Consider the following 18,242-nt stretch of genomic DNA (forward strand, 5'->3'; position numbering starts at 1 on the left):
TCCACCACCTCCCTGGGCAGCCTGTTCCAGTGCTCCGTCACCCTCACTGTAAAGAAGTTCTTGCGCACATTCGTGCGGAACTTCCTATGCTGGAGTTTCAGCCCATTGCCCCTAGTCCTGTCCCCACGCACTACTGAAAAGAGACCAGCCTCGCCACTATAGCTCCCACACCTCAGGTATTTATAAACCTGGATCAAGTCCCCTCTCAGCCTTCTTTTCTCAAGGCTAAACAGACCCAGTTCCCTAAGTCTCTCCTCGTAGGGGAGATGCTCCAGGCCCTTCACCATCTTTGTGGCCCTGGAAAGCCAGCAGGACGTGAGGAATCCCACAGCATTTGTTGACCATGCTTAACACCCCTGAAATACTGAGGAAAATAGCAAGGACTGAGCTCAGGAGAGAAAGAAATGGAGCTGCTTGCTGCACATCTGGTAAAAGCCATGTGCTGCAGTATACGAGATACATATACAGGTGTTCAGTGGCAGAGATGCTGTATCATTACTAGGATTTTGTGGGGAACAGCTTGAATCCTGGGAAAAGCTGATGTAAGGCTGCTGTTGGTAAAATAGCTGTGTTCATTTATATTTGAGCTTTAGTCCATGCAGTAAAAGAGGGCTGTCAGAGCTGGATTGTCTTATTCTACATCCTCTTGCTTTGTGTGTTCCATCCCTTCTGAAATCTGCATGTCTATGCCAGTCCATATTAGAACTGCATTTTCCTGGCACGTCCAGCTCCCATCTCTTCTGGAACTAATCCAAAGTCAGTCCAGTGTCTTTGAAGTCACATCAGTGACTGAGGTTTTACCTTGAACATTACATTGGCCCAAAGACTAAAATACTCACATGAAGGTCTGTTTTCTGAATCTCTGTTGCTTATCTTGACTTCACTCGTGACCATTTAGCCCTTGCATTTAGCTGAACCTGTGCTCTTCGAAGGTGAAGCTGGAGATCTGTATGATGAAATAGAACTGTTGCTTTTCCTTTAACAAGTGCTAGGTTTTCAATGTCAGATCTTGCATCCCTCCTATTCATAAATTTAATGGACTGGCTTGTTCTCCCAGACACTCTTTCTGACAATGGCACCCTGACCAGGATGTTTTCCTTGTGACATGACAGAGTAAGCAGAAATATCTTCTATCCAGCTTCTGTTAGTATAACATGAGGCCTCTGTAGGGAGCAGGCCATTCTCCTGAATGCTGATCCCCTTATAGCTAGACATATGTTGCTCACCCACATCCTTCACCACCTGATAGTGTCACACTCTGTGCCTGTGCATATCATGCATTCACGTGCTTGGAGATCTCATCCAATCCTTGCATCACCCCAGAAAACAGCCTGAGCAAACCTGGCCCTCGAGCCTTGACAAAGATCCCTGAATTTGGGTTAATGTTGGGTTAATGTTAGGTTAAAGTATGTTTTCCTTTCCTCTCCTTCATGAGGATGCTACCTTTCCCTGTTCACCGGCTCAGAGAATGAAAGGAACATGGAAATCCTCCACATTGCAAGAGTGCATCGTGACTGAGGCTCTTCAGTGGCACAGTCCAAAGTATAGGAAAAAAATCTACACAATGCACACATGAGAACTCATTCCAGTGTGTACTGTGGGACAGGCACCACCATAGACTCAAATCTGCTGCCAGGTTGTATAGAAGCTTGTATGCTTATAGGATATATAAGGAGAAAGGCAAAATGTGTTGACACTATGGTCTCCTAGGAAAATGTATGATGCAAGAAAAATATGCATGTACGGGGTATATACACACATGCGAACATGTGTATTTGTAAAGGCACACAGTACCCCCCCCCCCCCCCAACCCCAAGATGTGTGCATAGATGCTGTCACACCATTGTGCAGAAGAGCACTCCCACAGACAGGCAGCTGGGCTCACTCACACCCAGCTTGATCTCAGAGGGGACTCACAGTCAGAGGGGGAGAAAAACCCTCTGTGCTCTGTTTTGGAGCTGCATACAGCTCTCTCCCAGCTCTGACAAGGCATTCTCCAGGTGCATGCTCTCATCCACCCACACTTGCAGATTTCTGCCTGAGGGGGGAAATCAATAGAGAAGAACAACACAGCTACAGGTGGGGGAAGTGGAGGAAGGAATAATGCAAATATGAGAATGGGATTTCTATTCAGGCAGCCAGCAGCAGACTCAAGTGAGGAAGGAAGAAATGTCACTCAGCGCCAAGCAGTAGAACACATGAAGAGGAGAATGAATTTTTATTTACAGGAACAAAGTGCCCCATCTTTGGTTATCCCCCTCTATGTCTTGAGCCTCATTTGCCCATATTTTTGTCCTTCCTTTTCAGAAACCCAGACAAAGGGATCCAGTTCCTGATCTCCCGGGGCTTCATCCCAGACACTCCTATTGGGGTGGCACACTTCTTGCTCCAGCGGAAAGGCCTCAGCCGCCAGATGATCGGGGAGTTCCTAGGCAACAGCAAAAAACAGTTCAACAGGGATGTCCTGGAGTAAGTATGGAAACCTCGTCCTCTCCTTCCTTCTCTTTTATGGAGTTACCACCCACCCTGCCCTCAGCTGCACCAACAAGCACCCTGTCCTCCATACCCCTCCGTTTCTGTGGGAACTTCACAATTTCTACTCCAATCTGGTGCCCCTCATTGCATTTCCCAGCAATGTGTTTGCCTCTTGGTGTCATTTCGGTTTCTCCTTCCCAAAGGGCCTGCCATCATCCAGCTGGAGTTCAGCACCATAGGGGGTAAGACTAGTGATGCCAGGAGATTTTGTGTCTGAAGAAGTCTGTGACTCATGTCTCACCCCATCCAAACAAAGCACACCTGTTGCTTTCTAGGAAGCGCTAAGAGAAGCAGATGAGAAAAAGCATTTGCTCCTTGCTGTGAGACCAGCAGGAAACAGCAAATGCTGTCTATGCACATGGCTCCTTTGCTGTCCAGGTCTGTAATGGGTGGGTTTTTCAATTATTCCAGCTGCTTGATAAGGGAAATAAGAGGGCAGCTTGTTCTGTGGGTGGTAATAAAGAGGCCTGCATGAAGAAACCTGCTACTAATTAGTTTACTCTGTAGTCATAGAGCATTGAGGAATATCCCCACTCCAAAAACTCTAGCAGACTGAACTGTCTTTTTTCTCAACAAGATCTTAGGTTTCCAACCTGCTTCTTTTCAGTAGCTGCTTTTGCTGAATTGTTCCCTTCAGTTCACTCACTGTGGCTACCGCCTGCTCACACAAGCCATGCATCTCTCAGCCTACATCTCCCTTCTTTTTCAAGCCTTACAATTTGGGCTACAAAATCCTGGGAACACCTAAGACCTATGTATGCTACCTCAGTGTCTGCCTATTGCCTTGCCTTTCATGTTGCTAAATGTTGCTAACTTGTTATCCCTCTACTGTGAGCATCACAGGAGCAGAGTAGAAATGTTTGGCAGAAAAGCACACTACCTGTTTTTCTGAATGTTGTTCAGGATGACAGGCTTTCTGCAGAGATGATCCTGGGGAATTGAGATGAACCTTAATTTCCTGTTTGGCCCTGATCTACTTCTTGCCATACAGATGAGGGAGAAGGAGAAAGCACAGCTCTGCATGGTGTAAAGCGGTAGGATAATTCTTCTGCCACCCTGAGAGCCAATGCAGTAAAGGCAGAGGGGGGGTTTTCACCAGAGTGTAAATGCAAGTGCTGCCATGCATGGTAATGTAACGTGTAGTCATGGCGCAACAAGCTTGTTCAAAGACCTGTTTCCAGAGATGATCAGCAGTCAACTGGGTCTTTCTTTCATTAGGCAATAGCACAGTTCTCAGTGAGAGCTGCCTTTCTGTGAGGCACAGTCCTTTGTATTGCATCCATTGTAGTATTTTCCCCATCTCCAAAATGATAACTCTTTTCAGTTTCACAGTGGCTTATCTTGAAGCAAGCCAAAGAGAAAACCTAAATCCAACATCACACCACTCCTACTCCTGGGAAAAAAAAATAATTGAATCATCATAGAATCATTTGAGTTGAAAGGCACCTTAACGTTCATCTAGTTCCAACTCCCCTCATGGAGACAAGGCTGCCACAGAGTAGATCAGACTGCCCAGGCCCCATCCAGCCAGGCCTTGAACACCTCCAGGGATGATGCATCCACAGCTTCTCTGGCCAAGCTGTTCCAGTGTCTCACTACACTCATAGTAAATAATATTCTAATATCTAATCTCAAGCTAACCTCTTTCAGTTTAAAGCCATTACCTTTCTTCCTATCGCTCCATCGATGGAGTCCCTCTCCATCTTTCCTGTAGGACCACTATAAATACTAGATCACAATGACATCTCCCTCGCACCTTCCCTTTTCCAGCCTAAATAATTCCAGCTCTCTTAGCCAGTCTTAACAGGAGAGGTGCTCCAGCCCTCTGTTCATCATCATGGCCTTCTCTGGAATCACTCCAACAGGTCCATTCCCTTATGCTGAGGACCCCAGAGCTGAATGCAGTACTGCAGGTGGAGAGTATGCCAGTTCCTGATGCAACTGCTGCCTGTGGCTGCTCATTTCTGATCTTTGATCCAACCCTATTTTTAATATGCTATATGGGTATTGATTAGAGCAGCAATGAAACACATGTTGTCTCCAGTTTCTTCGTGCTGAGAGCTACAATTAAAAGTAATTGCCTCTCTTTCTCCAGCAGTGTGTGGGCTGCTTTCCCCTGACAGATAGACTGCTAAAGTCCAAAACCAGCCTCTGCACAGACAGCCTCTGCAGTAGCAATAGGCTAGCATTTCTTTGTAGTCCTACATTCAATTCCTGCAAATGACTGCGTTCTTCCAGTTCATGTGTGACTATAGACTGTGTCAGCAGCACCTGGTAACAGTCTGTATTACAAAGCTTGATGTCAGTCTCCCAGTCTCAATGCCCAGGAGCTGCTGTGATGTAGTTGCTTGTATTGTCTCTGAATGTTGCAGGAGAACTATTAAAACAAGTGGCCATACTCCGTCATTGCTTTCTGTTTCCACTGTACCTCTCAATGTAGGGCTCCAAGTGTATTATGAAGCAGTGTCCCTACTGTCCTATTTACAGATGGAGGAAGCAAAGCTCAGAAGTGGGAAGTGAGCAGTTAAGGTTGCGTCTACGTATCTTTAAGCAGCTGAAATCCAAATTTGGAGTTCAGAGCTGTACCTGAGTGCTTTAAACAACAGATAAATTGCTGACTCATATTCCTTAAAGGGAAATGTAAAAGCAGACGCAAAATATACAAAAAATGTTCTACAACAGGAAAGAAAAGAATGAAAGATTGCTAAATAATTCAGCTAGTTGCAGCTGTGCTGTTTGCAGGTACTTTCTCTTGTGTATAAATTTTGAGCTTTTGGGTAGCAGTGGCTGGCGGGTTTTGCAAGCAAAATTTTGTCAGCTCTTGTGAGAGCTGTGTGGTCAATAGCTGCACACATAGCAGTGTGTCATGCATGGAAAAAAGGGCATTGCTGGGACAAAATCTCACACAGGATTACCATCCTGGATGTTTTTCCTGTCTATGCATGAGGATGAAGAGGGTTGACAGAGGCTGGCAGGGTATGACACTGTGATGGCATTTTCCAGTGCTTCTGGGCTGGTCACAACTTCTGAGATGTTTGCATGTAAGCATAAGGCAACTCAAAGGCATTCTAGCATTTTAGGACTGTCCTAGTCAGGCTCCTTGTTCCATGGGTGCAACTAAGGAACAACTCCCATCAAGTTAGCTCAGGAACACTGTACAGGTTGGGACGGTGTCTGTCTTGCAGTCCCAACATATACCCATGCTTAACATGCCAGTATTAAGAGACATGGTATTCCCTGGAGAGCACATGGCAATCAGAATAGCCTTTACATAGCTTTTGTATAACTTTCCCAGTTCCACTCTCATTTCTGTGGCCCGAATGGCCCTTTAGTTCCTTGGCACTGTTGGTCCTGACAAACTCCAATGCCTGGTTAGAATGGCCATTGGTAGGCACTGACCACCTGCAGTGAATAAGCCTGTGTGCAGGAGGAGACAACTCTGCTACTTCACATCCCAGACATGGCCTTGGAGCCTTCCTGGACTATCCCGTCCCTCCCCAGAGCAATTTCAATTATTGATGTCATTTGCTGTGTTAGTTTAGCTTCCACTCGATGTGAAAACTTATGTTAGAAATGTGTACTGTAAGCATTGTTTCAATTGCAGCCAGGTTGAATTAACCCAACTGCGTAAATAAATAATGAGACAGCTTTTAAAACATCTGCAAAAGTCTCCAGCTCCATTGTGCATTTGGATACTGGGTAGAGCTGCCCAGGTTATAAATTCCAGACTCAGCTCTAAGTCCAGCCATAAGTCAGTACTCTGCAAACTTCTCTTGGCTTCCATGGGTATTTGAGCTATGCTAGATGGCAAACAAGCCAACCACTGCCTGTTCCTAGAGTCAGGTAGAAGAGCTTAGAAGTGCACAGTTGAGCTTGGTGCTGTGAAGAGGATCCCTCTTTACTGCCCACATAGTGAATGCAGAACTCCAAAGATGCATCATACTGGTTGCAAAGCCTCATATGCATGGTTAAGGGTGAATGAGGATAAACTTGGTACGAGGCTTAAGCCCTTTAGTTTGCTATTTTGCCTTCTCACATCTGCATATCCAATTAATAGAAGTCCTTAAATTATATTCTCTTTTCCATCCTCCTATTCTGTCTTTCAACCTTTATCTGTTTTTCTTGGAACTCAGAAAATATATCCAGATAACTCACAGGTAATTACACACACCAGCCAGAGAAATGAGGGAGAGAGTAGGGGATTTTCAAGAGCATCTAACTGTAATTGGCACTCATCCTTTGATAACACTAAACTGCTCACTTCTCTTTTGTTAGAGAGATGAAATATGTCATTTCCTCTTGCAAACAAGGCTTCAATCTTTAAGAGCAGGATTTATCTCCCCTATTGTTAACCACCACCAAGTTTAGTGTCATCTATCAATTTATGAATCCCTTTAGCCAGTGGAGAGACACAGGTCCCTCAAGAGCACCATTTTTCTTTGTGCCTGTTTTGCCTGGACATCTAGCTTTTAAACATTTTATGTTACAGGGATAAATCCCAGCTATAGCCAATTTTAAGCATCTGACAGAAAGATCCAGCACCCCACAGTAAGATCCAGCTTCTTCTCACGAGAATCCTGCCTGCAGCAAGATGGACCTGTCCTAGGGTTTCAGCATCTGTCAGTCCAAGAAATACAGCTGTAGAGAGGGAGCCCCATCCATTAAAACTGCGTTCTGGTATTGGACAGTTTTCATCAAATCTACCTGTCAAACGTGACAGAAAAATCATATTGTTACTTTGAAAAAGTCAGGGCCAATGCACACATTTCTAATAAGGTACAGCATCATTCTTACATCTTTTCTTTATTCCTTTCTTTTGTATTACATACTTGGATGCATTGTTTATTTGTGTGCACTCTTAACCCTAAGTTTATTTGTTGCTCTTGTTCTCTTTCATTCATCCTTCCCTTCTCTTTAGTTCATTGTTCCCCTCCACCTGTTTCTGACTCAAGAACTGCTTCCATTTATAGTTCATTCATGAGCAAGATAATGTGTGTGGTGCCGTGAACTGAGTCAGCTGTGCTGCTGGTGTTGGATGGTTTGTACTCAGGTCGTGGGACTCCAATGTGCAGAAGTGGCTGTCCTGGTGCATTTGCTGTCAGAAGAGACAGGTGCAGACATTGAAGAAGAGGGGACAGTGTGCTGATCTGGGGGCTTGTTCCTATCAGACTGTAAGTTACTGTTAGACACATTCTCCTGTCTGTCAAGCCATTAGTGTCTTCTCTTTTTCTCATGGGAAGTCAGAGAGAGAGAAAAGTCGCTCTTAGGAGTGTAAAAGCAGAGATGGAAACCCAGCTAAGAGGCTGTCTTTTAAAGAACTGTTGGCTTCATCTGACTGGCGGAGTGAACTTGACAGGTTAGCCCCAAACTAGCCTACCTTCCCCTTCTCACTAAGGACATTAGAGAGGATCAATAGGGGACTTGTATTACAGGAGGATTTGAGCAGCACAGTGCTGCTTCTTGTGCTGAGGAGTAGTAGATAATGATGCAATGGAAACAGAGAACAGAGAGAAGAACATGTTAGGCAGTTCTGACCTCCTGCTGCAAGCAGAGCTGTGGCACAGATCAGAATTGTGAGCAAGAGTGACTTTCCCATGACAAGCTGCAAGGGCTGAAAGTACAGCTTGAACTTGCATGGATGCCTGGGGAAATGGTTTTCTCTTGTACAAAGGCTCTCCAGGAGGGTGAAGAAGGCTAGGCAGGGTCTTGTCCTGCATGACCAAAGTGTCCAGAGAGGAAGCAACTTTCCACTTTGGAATACAGCTCTGTCCCAAGGCATGGCAGCAGTTTCTAACTATGCCCAAGTACCAACGGTCCTGGGAGGGCAAGTAGGCATGGCAACCCCAGAGGAGATCAGGCAATACATGTGATGCTGTACCCCCTAGAAAGGGAGTGCAGCAATTGCAGGCCATGATCTCCATTGTAGAGACAACTGTAGCATGAGGACAGCCCGAAGAGGTGCTGTGTGGAGGGCAGAACTGGGACACAAGCCCCTGCCTGCTTGTGCAAGGAAACAGAGAGCCCTGCTTGCTTTTCTTACTGCGGGCCTTAACTAACACCTGCAGGTGCAGCTTCCTCCCAGGGAGCTTGATCTCTTCCTCTGCAGTATTCCCTATGCCTGACTTGTCTTCAGAAAGACCACAGGGATGCTGAGAAAAGGGATGATTTTTATTAGTATTTCTGTGCCTTGTCTTAAACTTTCCACCTCGATGCCTCCCCCTGTATCTCCTCCCTGAGCATGGGCTGCAGGTTCATTACAGATGTTTTTAGTTGCAGCCCAGCTCATGCTACATTGTCACCTGAGTGGAAGAGCTAGAAAATAGGTCATTATGCATGGGTGAGCAGATTCCAGCCCCACACGATACAGCTGCTTCCTGCCTTCTCTGAATCATTTTGGCTCAAGGCTTTTTTTTGTCATGCTTAGCCCTATACTAAATCCTCACAGCCCTGATGTCTGTGTGCCCACCAATTGTGGGGGGGAATCATGCCTTGCAGCCTAGAAGGCAGCACAGCCACCATGGATGTATCAGTGGGGCAAAACGATGCAAAGAGGATCTCACTCTTTGATCCCATCACCTGACACCATGAATGCAATTCTCTGCGGTTATGAGGTGTCTGACTTCTCTATGCATTAACAGGTGTCACCACACCTGGTTTATGAGCAAGGTGTCAGCACCTTTCCCACTCACTTCAGGAACATGATCTGAAGGTCCAAAGTCCTCCTAGCAAGAGGAGATTTTGTAAGACGATTACTCCACTCTTGCTTTGTTGTCCTTCAGTCCTCCTGGTTGTCTAGGAATAGGCATCTCACAGGCATGATGCTGTTTGTATTAGATTTAGCACATAAACATAAGTTGCTGTTTTATTCCTTGGACACAGGGAGCCATCTCTGTGTCAACCTTTGTCTCTTCATGGTCTCTTCACGATGGCATGGTAAGTGGTCTGCCCAAGTGGAGGTGGACCCACTTCCATCAGGACATGCTCTGGAGATGGATCCACCTCCATGAGCTCAATGTCATTACCTCTTTCCACCAGCTGCCTCTTCTTGAAAAGCAGATGTTTCACCCTCTGTCCTTGAAGAAAAACTTCTTGTGCATCTCACACAGAGAAAGAATATCACTGGCTGTGCTGGCTCAGTGACTGGTATTCTGGGTGCAGGGTCCTCTTACAGGACTCTTTACAGGGCTTGGAAAAGAAGGTGGCCATGGCTATGGGATTCTGAGTTTCCCATGGCGACCAAAACATAACAGTTGGGTGCTGGGACCAATGGCTCTTTCTATGAGACAATTGAAAGAATATACCAAGAGATTTGGGGAAGGGGAGGTTCTCAACCACACTGCAGATGCTTGGAATGGAGCCATCGATAGTAGGAGAGAGGGGGCAAAGCATACTGACACTCTGCAGGCAGCCAAAGAGGATGCAATTATTAAAAAGTGTTGAGTTTCAAGAGATGCCTCAGGCTGTCCTTTCCCAGTCCTCACTCCCACTCTTTGAGCATGAGAAGGTGGCATCTCTGCTGCCCTGATCCCCAAAGGACAGGAGTGGGGAGGAGAGGACCTGATGTCCTCTGGGTGGCTGTACAGCAGGAAGGATCCATTGGAGGGCTGGTGAGGTGAGGTGAGTTGAAGTGAGGCTTTCCACTCTGAGTATGAGAAGGCCACTTAAGGTTTGCTATCCTTAGCCTTTTATCTCCATGAACACAGAATGGGCAGTTAAAGGTGAAGCCAGGCCCTCCATGGATATCAGTCGTGCCTCTTCCTAAGTAGTTTGGGCAGATTCCATCTCTTCAATCTCTGGAATAGAGATCTTGAAAAGAGAGCTTAGGTACAGAGAAAAAGCTATGTAGGTAGCTCTCCCCCGCTGCACCTCTAACAACATGAAAGTGTTCAGACTATAACATTAGGTGAATAGGAAAGGAGATGTTTGTTACCTGTGCAGTGATTAAACTACAAATGATGTGCCAAGAAAATGTAGAGACTGTTGTTGAACAAAGATCTAAGCCAGCTGTACTCGTATTTCTGGTGATGGCTTTCTGTACCTATGCTAACATGGTACCAGGTGATCCCATTGTGTCCCTTTTTCCTGGTTGTTTCCAGTGTTTTGCTTTCATGCCTTGTATAGATGCAGGAGGTAGTACCAACTGTGAAGCTTCAAGCTGTCCAGTGGACTGGTGGGGGCAGGTGTCACCTCTCATCTTATTTGTAGATCTTCTTTGCCTGATACCATTTTGAGAAGACCTTTAGTGCAGATGACACATTTGATTCATTCAGTCAAGCTTATTTAAATTTGAATACCCGGGGGAGAATGGAGACCTCCAGCCTTTCTTGGCACTAGTTGCATGTCTGAGCACCCTCGTGGTGGCAGTCTTTTCCTTTTGCCTAACTGGCAGTCGTCGATGCTCCAGCATGAGTCTGATGCTTCTCATCCTCCCACCACTGAGCACCTGTGAGAAAAGTCAGGCTTCATCTCCCATGCTCCCAGTAGGCATGTCCCTGTAGGCACTCAGATTTCCCCTGAGCCTTCTCAAAACTAACGAAAGGGGGCTCCCTCACGCATCCTGGGCCCTCCTCAGCCCAGACTATGGCATGACCCATACACTGACATTTAAAATGTAAAGGTGATGAACTCTGCTGTTCATTTCAGCTTTGCCTATCCAGGTCAGGAACATGCCTCAGAAAAAACCTACAGTCTACTACTGTGTTTGAGCTTGTGTTGTGCTTATGGTCACACATTCTTTTATAAATAGGCTGTTCTTCAACTAGTCCTATGCAGTTTCTGGTATTGTGTTCCCCAATACATTACAGAATCTAATCTCAAGAGTATTTCTGTCTTGCTCTGTCCTTTAGCATAACTTAAGGATAATTTCAGAGTCCCTATTAGCTTGATGCATTACTTACTGTGTCCTTTTTCCAGCACAGGGATGTGGATTGTGTGGCAGATGTTGGGAATCTTTTCTGACTAGCTGAATGGGCAGCATGAGTAATACAAGGGCTGCTCTGAAAATAATGCCTCCTATTTTATTCTGTTGGACCATGATGCCAGAGGCAGGTGTTGGTGGCATGGCAGTAGAGGTTGAACCTTCCTTCAGTATTCCGTTACACTTTGGTGCTGTGTGACAGATGACAGCAGAAGGGTGGTCTGAAAAAATGATGTTGACACTGAAGTGAGCACAGCAACACCACAAAACCATGACAGTGGAAATGATTCTATCTGCTTGAGTTTGAAAAGAACTATAAACAACTGACTTGCCCTACTTGTCCTAAGAGACAAGAGCATTGACTTTATTATTTGTGATTCAGACTTGAAATAAAAGATGACCACACTGTGTGGAGGGGGAAAGATTTCTCAGTGGGGGAGAGAGGAAAAAATACAGTTTAATGGTGGTGGATTGGTCTACTGGGATGACCTCAACAGGTCTTAAAGGTATGTGCAAGGACTCTTGCTTTCACACGTCTGGAAGCAGATAGTAATAGCAAAATCATTGGGGTCAATGCTGAGAAACATCATGTATCAGAAAGGATTAAAAAATAATAACAGAAGTCCAACTGCAGAGATGTTTGCAGCTGTGAACACAATAATGACTAACCAGAGGAAAACTTTTCTTACTATCAAAGATAAATTCCAAGAAGCAGAATGCTTTGATGTCATCCCAAGGGACAAGTGAGTGCAAGTATGAGAAAAATAAAAATAACAAAGGAAAGGGGCAGTTGAGCGAGTTTTCACTGCTGCCAGAATCAATTTGTGAGTGTTTCTTCAGTCCACCTCTTGGAGAGGAAAATGAAGATTTTGTGTGAGATTTCCTCTGAGAGCATCCCCATTGATTCTCTGCCCTTTCTCCTGACTAGTTACTTCTATGCTTTGATTATCTGGAATTTGTGTAAGGAAGGAGTCCATGTTTCTTGTTTGAGATTATAACTGCTCCATAGAAGATACTGAAAACCCTAAGTTCAGACAGAGCTTTTGGTAAGGTTTTCTCTGGGTGTCACTCCAATTAAGCAGTGATATGACTCAAGGCCTCACCTTGAGTACTGTGTTCAGTTTTGGGCACCTCAGCACAGGAAAGATATGGAGGTACTGGAGCAGGTCCAGAGAAGGGCAAGGAGGCTCATGAAGGGCTTGGAGAACCAGCCCTACGAGGAGAGGCTAAGGAAGCTGGGGCTGTTTAGTCTGGGGAAAAGGAGGCTGAGGGGAGACCTTATTGCCGTCTTCCAGTACCTGAAAGGTTCTTACAGTGAGAGTGGGGCAGGTCTCTTCTCACTAGTGACATGTGACAGGACGAGGGGAAATGGCCTCAAGTTGCGCCAGGGCAAGTTCAGGTTGGATATTAGGAAGAACTTCTTTACAGAAAGGGTGGTTAGGTACTGGAATGGGCTCCCCAAGGAGGTGGTTGACTTGCCATCCCTGGATGTGTTTAAGAGCCGTTTGGATGTGGTACTCAGGGATATGATTTAGCGGAGGGTTTTTAGAGTTAGGGTACTGGTTAGGCTGCAGTTGGACTTGATGATCTTCAAGGTCTTTTCCAACCTGGGTAATTCTATGATTCTGTGATTCTATATCTCAGCTCTTGAATGAATAGAGGAATGCCACAAGGAAAAGAGCTCTCTGGGCATTTGAATCTTATCCCTTGCCCATCTGAGAGATACATGCAATAATTTTTTGTTCTAGCAAGGCTGCCGTTGTGACATTCAACAGCCTAGTTCACAAAGTACTGCCCAACAGCCTACAGCAAACTGCAGAACTATAGAAAAGACTAATAGCAAAATCTGTAGGATATCACAGAAGAACCTGATTACAGCATGTCTTTTTATTAGCAAAAGCGTGTTTGGTGAAATTTCCAGATTGTTCTAGAAAGTGGAAGAATCCAGGAGGAAGCTAAGACCCTCTCCCTTTAATTTACTTGCCTCATCCCTCATTCTCTACATTCCTCATGCAGCCCCAGTTGACCTGTCTTTTGGAAAATTCCCACCCAGCCCTAAACTTGTTTACCCTTTACAAGAGAAAGCCAAACTAAATGTAACACAGAGGATGAGATAAATGGGATAAAAGATAGAATTAGCACTCGAAGGGCGTGGAAGCAGAAAATGTGATTTTTTAATATATTTGTGATGTCCAGGTGGTGCAATTTTGCTGAATACTAGTGAGCTAGTATCTTTGTATTTAAGGAAGAATTTAAAGAAAATGGAATTTTGGCACCTGCGAATTTCTTCATCTTTCAGATATGATGTCAGATTTGAGAATTCATTTGTGGGAAAAAATAATACCAGACAAGAAAGTAAATGGTACATAGTAGCGCCAGTGGAGAACAGATTAATTCTGTCTTTCTTTGATAAATAATTGGTTTTCTAGATAAGGAACATACAGAAGATAATTCTAACCTTCAGGAAAGTATTTGACATGAGAAATGGCTAGATGAGTGTAGAAGAGAAAGATATTAGCAAAGGAATCGTGAATGGGAAAGAGAATTGGCTGATGCAGACATTAGCGCCTACATACTCTGCTGAAATAGGAAGATGGACTTAAAGGAGATTATGAGGAGTTTCCTGAGCCTAGCCTTTTGGTGAATGCAATGACCTGGACATAGATGAGAGGAATCTGCTAACAAAATGTACTGAAACCACATAGGGAAGGTATTTTATAAATGAAGACCAAAATATCACTTGATAAGAACTTGAGGACTTAACTGTGAAGAGAGGAAGAACAGTTGTAGTAGATTTCTGAGATTAGCAGTGGCACTTCTGTAAGATGAGAATATAAATGAGAAGCAAGAGTGGAGTGATCCCCATATTTGAGGATGGCTATGAATTTCCAGAGTGCAATATATTGCTATCAAGGGAAAGCAATACCAGTGTGTGAGGTGAAGGATTTTCTTTGCTGACAGGGTAGTGTGGCACTGAATTATGGTGGAAGTAGAAAAGTTTGTGTGGAAAGAATAGAAATGTGTGAAATGAATAGTAGTTAAGACAGAAATATTTGTTGAGGATCCTGCTGTCTGGCTAAATGGACAGAGTTTTAACCACCCTTGATGTTACAAGCCAGCCGATGTTGTAGTATTCTGTACAAGAGCTTCCATTTCACATTTTCTTTGAGTGGCCTCTGGTCTTTACAAGTGGAGTGAATATTTTTGCCACAGCATTTGGATAGTAGTGAAGAGTGGAGAAGAAAATCTGGGTTGCAAGTGTGGATACATGCTTGACTGAATGGAAGATGAGGAGAAGATAAGTACAGTGGATGCTGTCAGATAAGGATGGATAAATGGGTGGTAAATAAGTGCACGCACTGGGAGGGAGTTAGGAATGGACAGTGTGTAAAGTATTGCCAGATAATTAAAAGAGGCCAAAACAGATGGATTTAGCTCTGTATTCACACTGGTATATAGGAGTCTAAATGTCTACATCACTATAGTTGTCTATATATTTATAACTGTACAGATATGGAAAATACCAACACAAATACAGTGCTATCTCAGGGCCTTTTCCATGGTATCTTCCTTGGAAACTCAGCTTGGGCATTGCCTAGGAGGAGGTGCTGACAAAGGCTATGTCATGTCCCCTTCCCACAGCTGCGTGGTGGACGAGATGGACTTCTCAGGCATGGAGCTGGATGAAGCACTGCGGAAATTCCAGGCCCACATCCGTGTGCAGGGGGAGGCACAGAAGGTCGAGCGGCTAATTGAGGCCTTCAGGTAAGACAGAGAGCCCTGTGGCCACACAGTTGCAACTGATGGAAGCAGAGAGCACACCCGAGGCAAAAAACATGCAGCACAATGGACTGAATGGCCAGGGACTTCCCTTCTAAAGAAGCTGGTTGTGGAAGTCCTCTGTTCCACTGCTGCCACAGAGCCACATCCTTAATGGATGTCCAGTGTCATGAAGGGCACAAAGGGTCAGAGTGAGTCCAGCCATATTTGCCAGCAAAGGACTCCTTGTTTATTGGTGACTGACAGGAAAAGCAGCTCTGGGGCTTGCAAGGGTGCTGGGTTGTTCCCTTGTTGCATCCAGAGTAACCTTTAGCAATACAGACTGTAGTAGAAACTGGTATTACCACTGCAGTGACCCCAGGTTGGGTAGTCTGTCTACTGTCATTTGCTCTTTTGGCTTCTGAGAACAAGAAAGCTTTTAGTGGCCAGTTTCAGCTGTTGGTGGTAAGTTGGCCTTCAGAGTGCTAGCAGGTCCTTCTCATTTATGTGAGAGCTAAAGTGGAAGGAAGAATTTGATCCATGCATGAGGAAGTCATTGCTACCCTTGAGCAGAGGACTCCAGTGTTCTATGTTAAGTATGTGCATCCCTCCTGCTGCAGCCAAAGGTACTGCATGTGTAATCCAGATGTGGTCCAGCAGTTTCACAACCCAGACACCATCTTCATCTTGGCCTTTGCAATCATCCTTCTCAACACGGATATGTACAGCCCCAACATCAAGCCTGACAGGAAGATGATGCTGGAGGACTTCATTCGCAATCTGAGAGGTGAGCATCCCACTTGGCTTTTTTTTGACCTCCTGCTTCTCTAAATCCTGCCCAGGTGAAGGGAGCAAAAATCTAGCAAAGCTGCCTTTCTCCAGGGCTTCTGGTGCTCTCTGTAAGCCAGATGTGGAGGAGAGTGCTTTGAAATGTCCTCTGCGTTGCTGGGGAATGGGAAAATCTCTGCTTTGTCCTCTGCAGAAAGCTGTCCAGCCTTTTCACAAACTAACCATTTTCCTTGAGAGATGGTTTTGTCTTTAAATGGTTTTCACTGTTTGGAAGCAGTCCATTTATTACATTTTTCTGTTGTTCATCTCCATCCTTCCTAGACCCTGTTCAATTATGTTAAACAAGCCCTTCCCCTCCTTGTTGCTTTAAATATATGAACACATTTTTCTTCTATTCAGGCGAAATCTTTTTTTTCTTAATTGCTTGCAATTGCTTGCAGTAACTGTAAGCCTGACAGAGTTCATGCATGTATTACCTCTTAGCAATTTCTAATACATCAGTTCCCCAAATCAATTTTCTTCTACTTTTCAAGGTCCTTCCTTATCTCAGTAATAGGTTGTTAAAAGCATTTCTTCAGATGTGGTCGCAACATACTCATCTGTAGAACCACTGCCTCCTCCTCATTTTCAGATCTGCTAATGCAGCCCAGTATTGTTTCGCCTTTTTGACACGATGTCTAGACAAAGTCTAGTTTCCCAGCCAAGCTCACTCCTAGGTCAGTCATCTTCCAAGTGTTTCTTATTTCACATCTGCAATTCAGATCAATTTCCTTCAAAGTTTTCCCAGTGCAAATCTCCATCTAGAGCCTGAACTTCTATGGGCGCCTACTTGTTTTCTTGTCCTTATGGCTGTTCAGACAGTGTTGTCCCAGTCTCCTGCACCTTCCGCAGTCTGCCATCCACTTCAGAGTACAATAATGTGACACCAAGACCCTCTTCCAAATTATTTTCTGCCATCAACCCCTTCGGTATCATGGCAGATATAACTAACCCAAAAGGTTTTCTTTCTTTCTTTTTTTATTTATTAATGTTAACTTTCACCATCAGTTATCATCACAATGAATTCAGCCAACATGAGGACCAAGCTGCAGATGAAGGAAGACAGTTCATTCCAAACTCACCTTCAGCCCAGCACACAGACCAGGAGCTTTGTGGGCCTGCGTCTATAAAAAATCACAGAGAATTCAGGCAATGTTTGCAAGGTCATGAAAAAGGGAGTCAGAAGAGGACAATGCCTCTCCATTCCTAGGCAATTCCCCAGCTGTAGCGTGGTTTGCCTCAGACCAGGGAGCTGGGAGGAAAGCAGAGAAAACCAGTGTAAAATGACTGAAGAAATTCAGTGTGGGAGGAAGGGTTGGCAATTTGTGATGTTTGGCTCAGGGGAGGGAGAAAGAGAACTTTTCTGCCAGACTTTTCAAGAGTCAAATAGCAAAATTTGGAGAATTAACTAAGCAAATACAAATGAAGAAGGGACAGACCCCAGACAGAGAAATCACTTCGGCCAGGAAGTCTCATGCAAAGAAGACATCACAGAAAGAAAATGTTGAAGGTTACCAAGTATATAGGAGATCTGAGGCTTGCATTGGCAGGAGGAGCAGCTGGATCGCATTGCAGATATCCTCTATGCCTAGCACTTCTAATAATAAGAGATCAATGCAGGGGTTGCTACTGAGTGGCCCAAGAAATATGAATGTGAAATTGTGGCTATAAAACCTTAGGGAACATATGGAAAGAAGCCACCATGCAGAGCAATGGAATAATGAAATCTTCAGCATTGGTCTTAGATGTGACTGTCTCTGCTGCTGGTGCATTCTGTGTGCTAGACCAAGAAAGAAGACTTTCTCTTTATTTCTGCCTTCTCAACATTGCACAGAGCAGAGGCAGTAGCTGACTGTCAGGGATGACAGTTCTTCCCTTTCCTTTTCTCCCTGCCTAGTCTGCTCAACATTTTCTGTGTTTTGCAGGAGTGGATGATGGTGCTGACATCCCACGGGAGCTGGTGGTGGGGATCTATGAGAGGATCCAGCAGAAAGAACTAAAATCCAATGAGGACCATGTGACTTATGTCACCAAGGTGGAGAAGTCCATAGTTGGAATGAAAACGGTGAGCACCCATAACCTTGCTGGCACCTAATCACCCTTTTCACACCCACCTCCATCACTGTCCCCTGCTGTTTTTTTCTCCAGTCCTCTTCTTTCATAATGCTTCCCTTGCTTGCATTTTTCTCCTAACACCTTCTCA

General features: G+C 44.8%; 1 protein-coding gene across 4 annotated transcripts in view; it reads left to right on the forward strand.

Moving 5' to 3' along the window:
- Positions 1 to 18,242, forward strand: part of IQSEC3 (IQ motif and Sec7 domain ArfGEF 3) — a 104,088-nt gene that overhangs the window by 73,131 nt on the left and 12,715 nt on the right. For all 4 annotated transcript variants that reach the window (XM_072328250.1, XM_072328268.1, XM_072328259.1 and 1 more), the window contains exons 5-8: positions 2,308 to 2,469; positions 15,095 to 15,217; positions 15,832 to 15,998; positions 17,965 to 18,104. In XM_072328250.1, coding sequence (XP_072184351.1) covers positions 2,308 to 2,469; positions 15,095 to 15,217; positions 15,832 to 15,998; positions 17,965 to 18,104 — 592 coding nt within the window. The remainder of the gene's footprint in view (positions 1 to 2,307; positions 2,470 to 15,094; positions 15,218 to 15,831; positions 15,999 to 17,964; positions 18,105 to 18,242) is intronic.

This window comes from Excalfactoria chinensis, chromosome 1, assembly GCF_039878825.1.
Source record: "Excalfactoria chinensis isolate bCotChi1 chromosome 1, bCotChi1.hap2, whole genome shotgun sequence".
NCBI lineage: Eukaryota > Metazoa > Chordata > Aves > Galliformes > Phasianidae > Excalfactoria > Excalfactoria chinensis.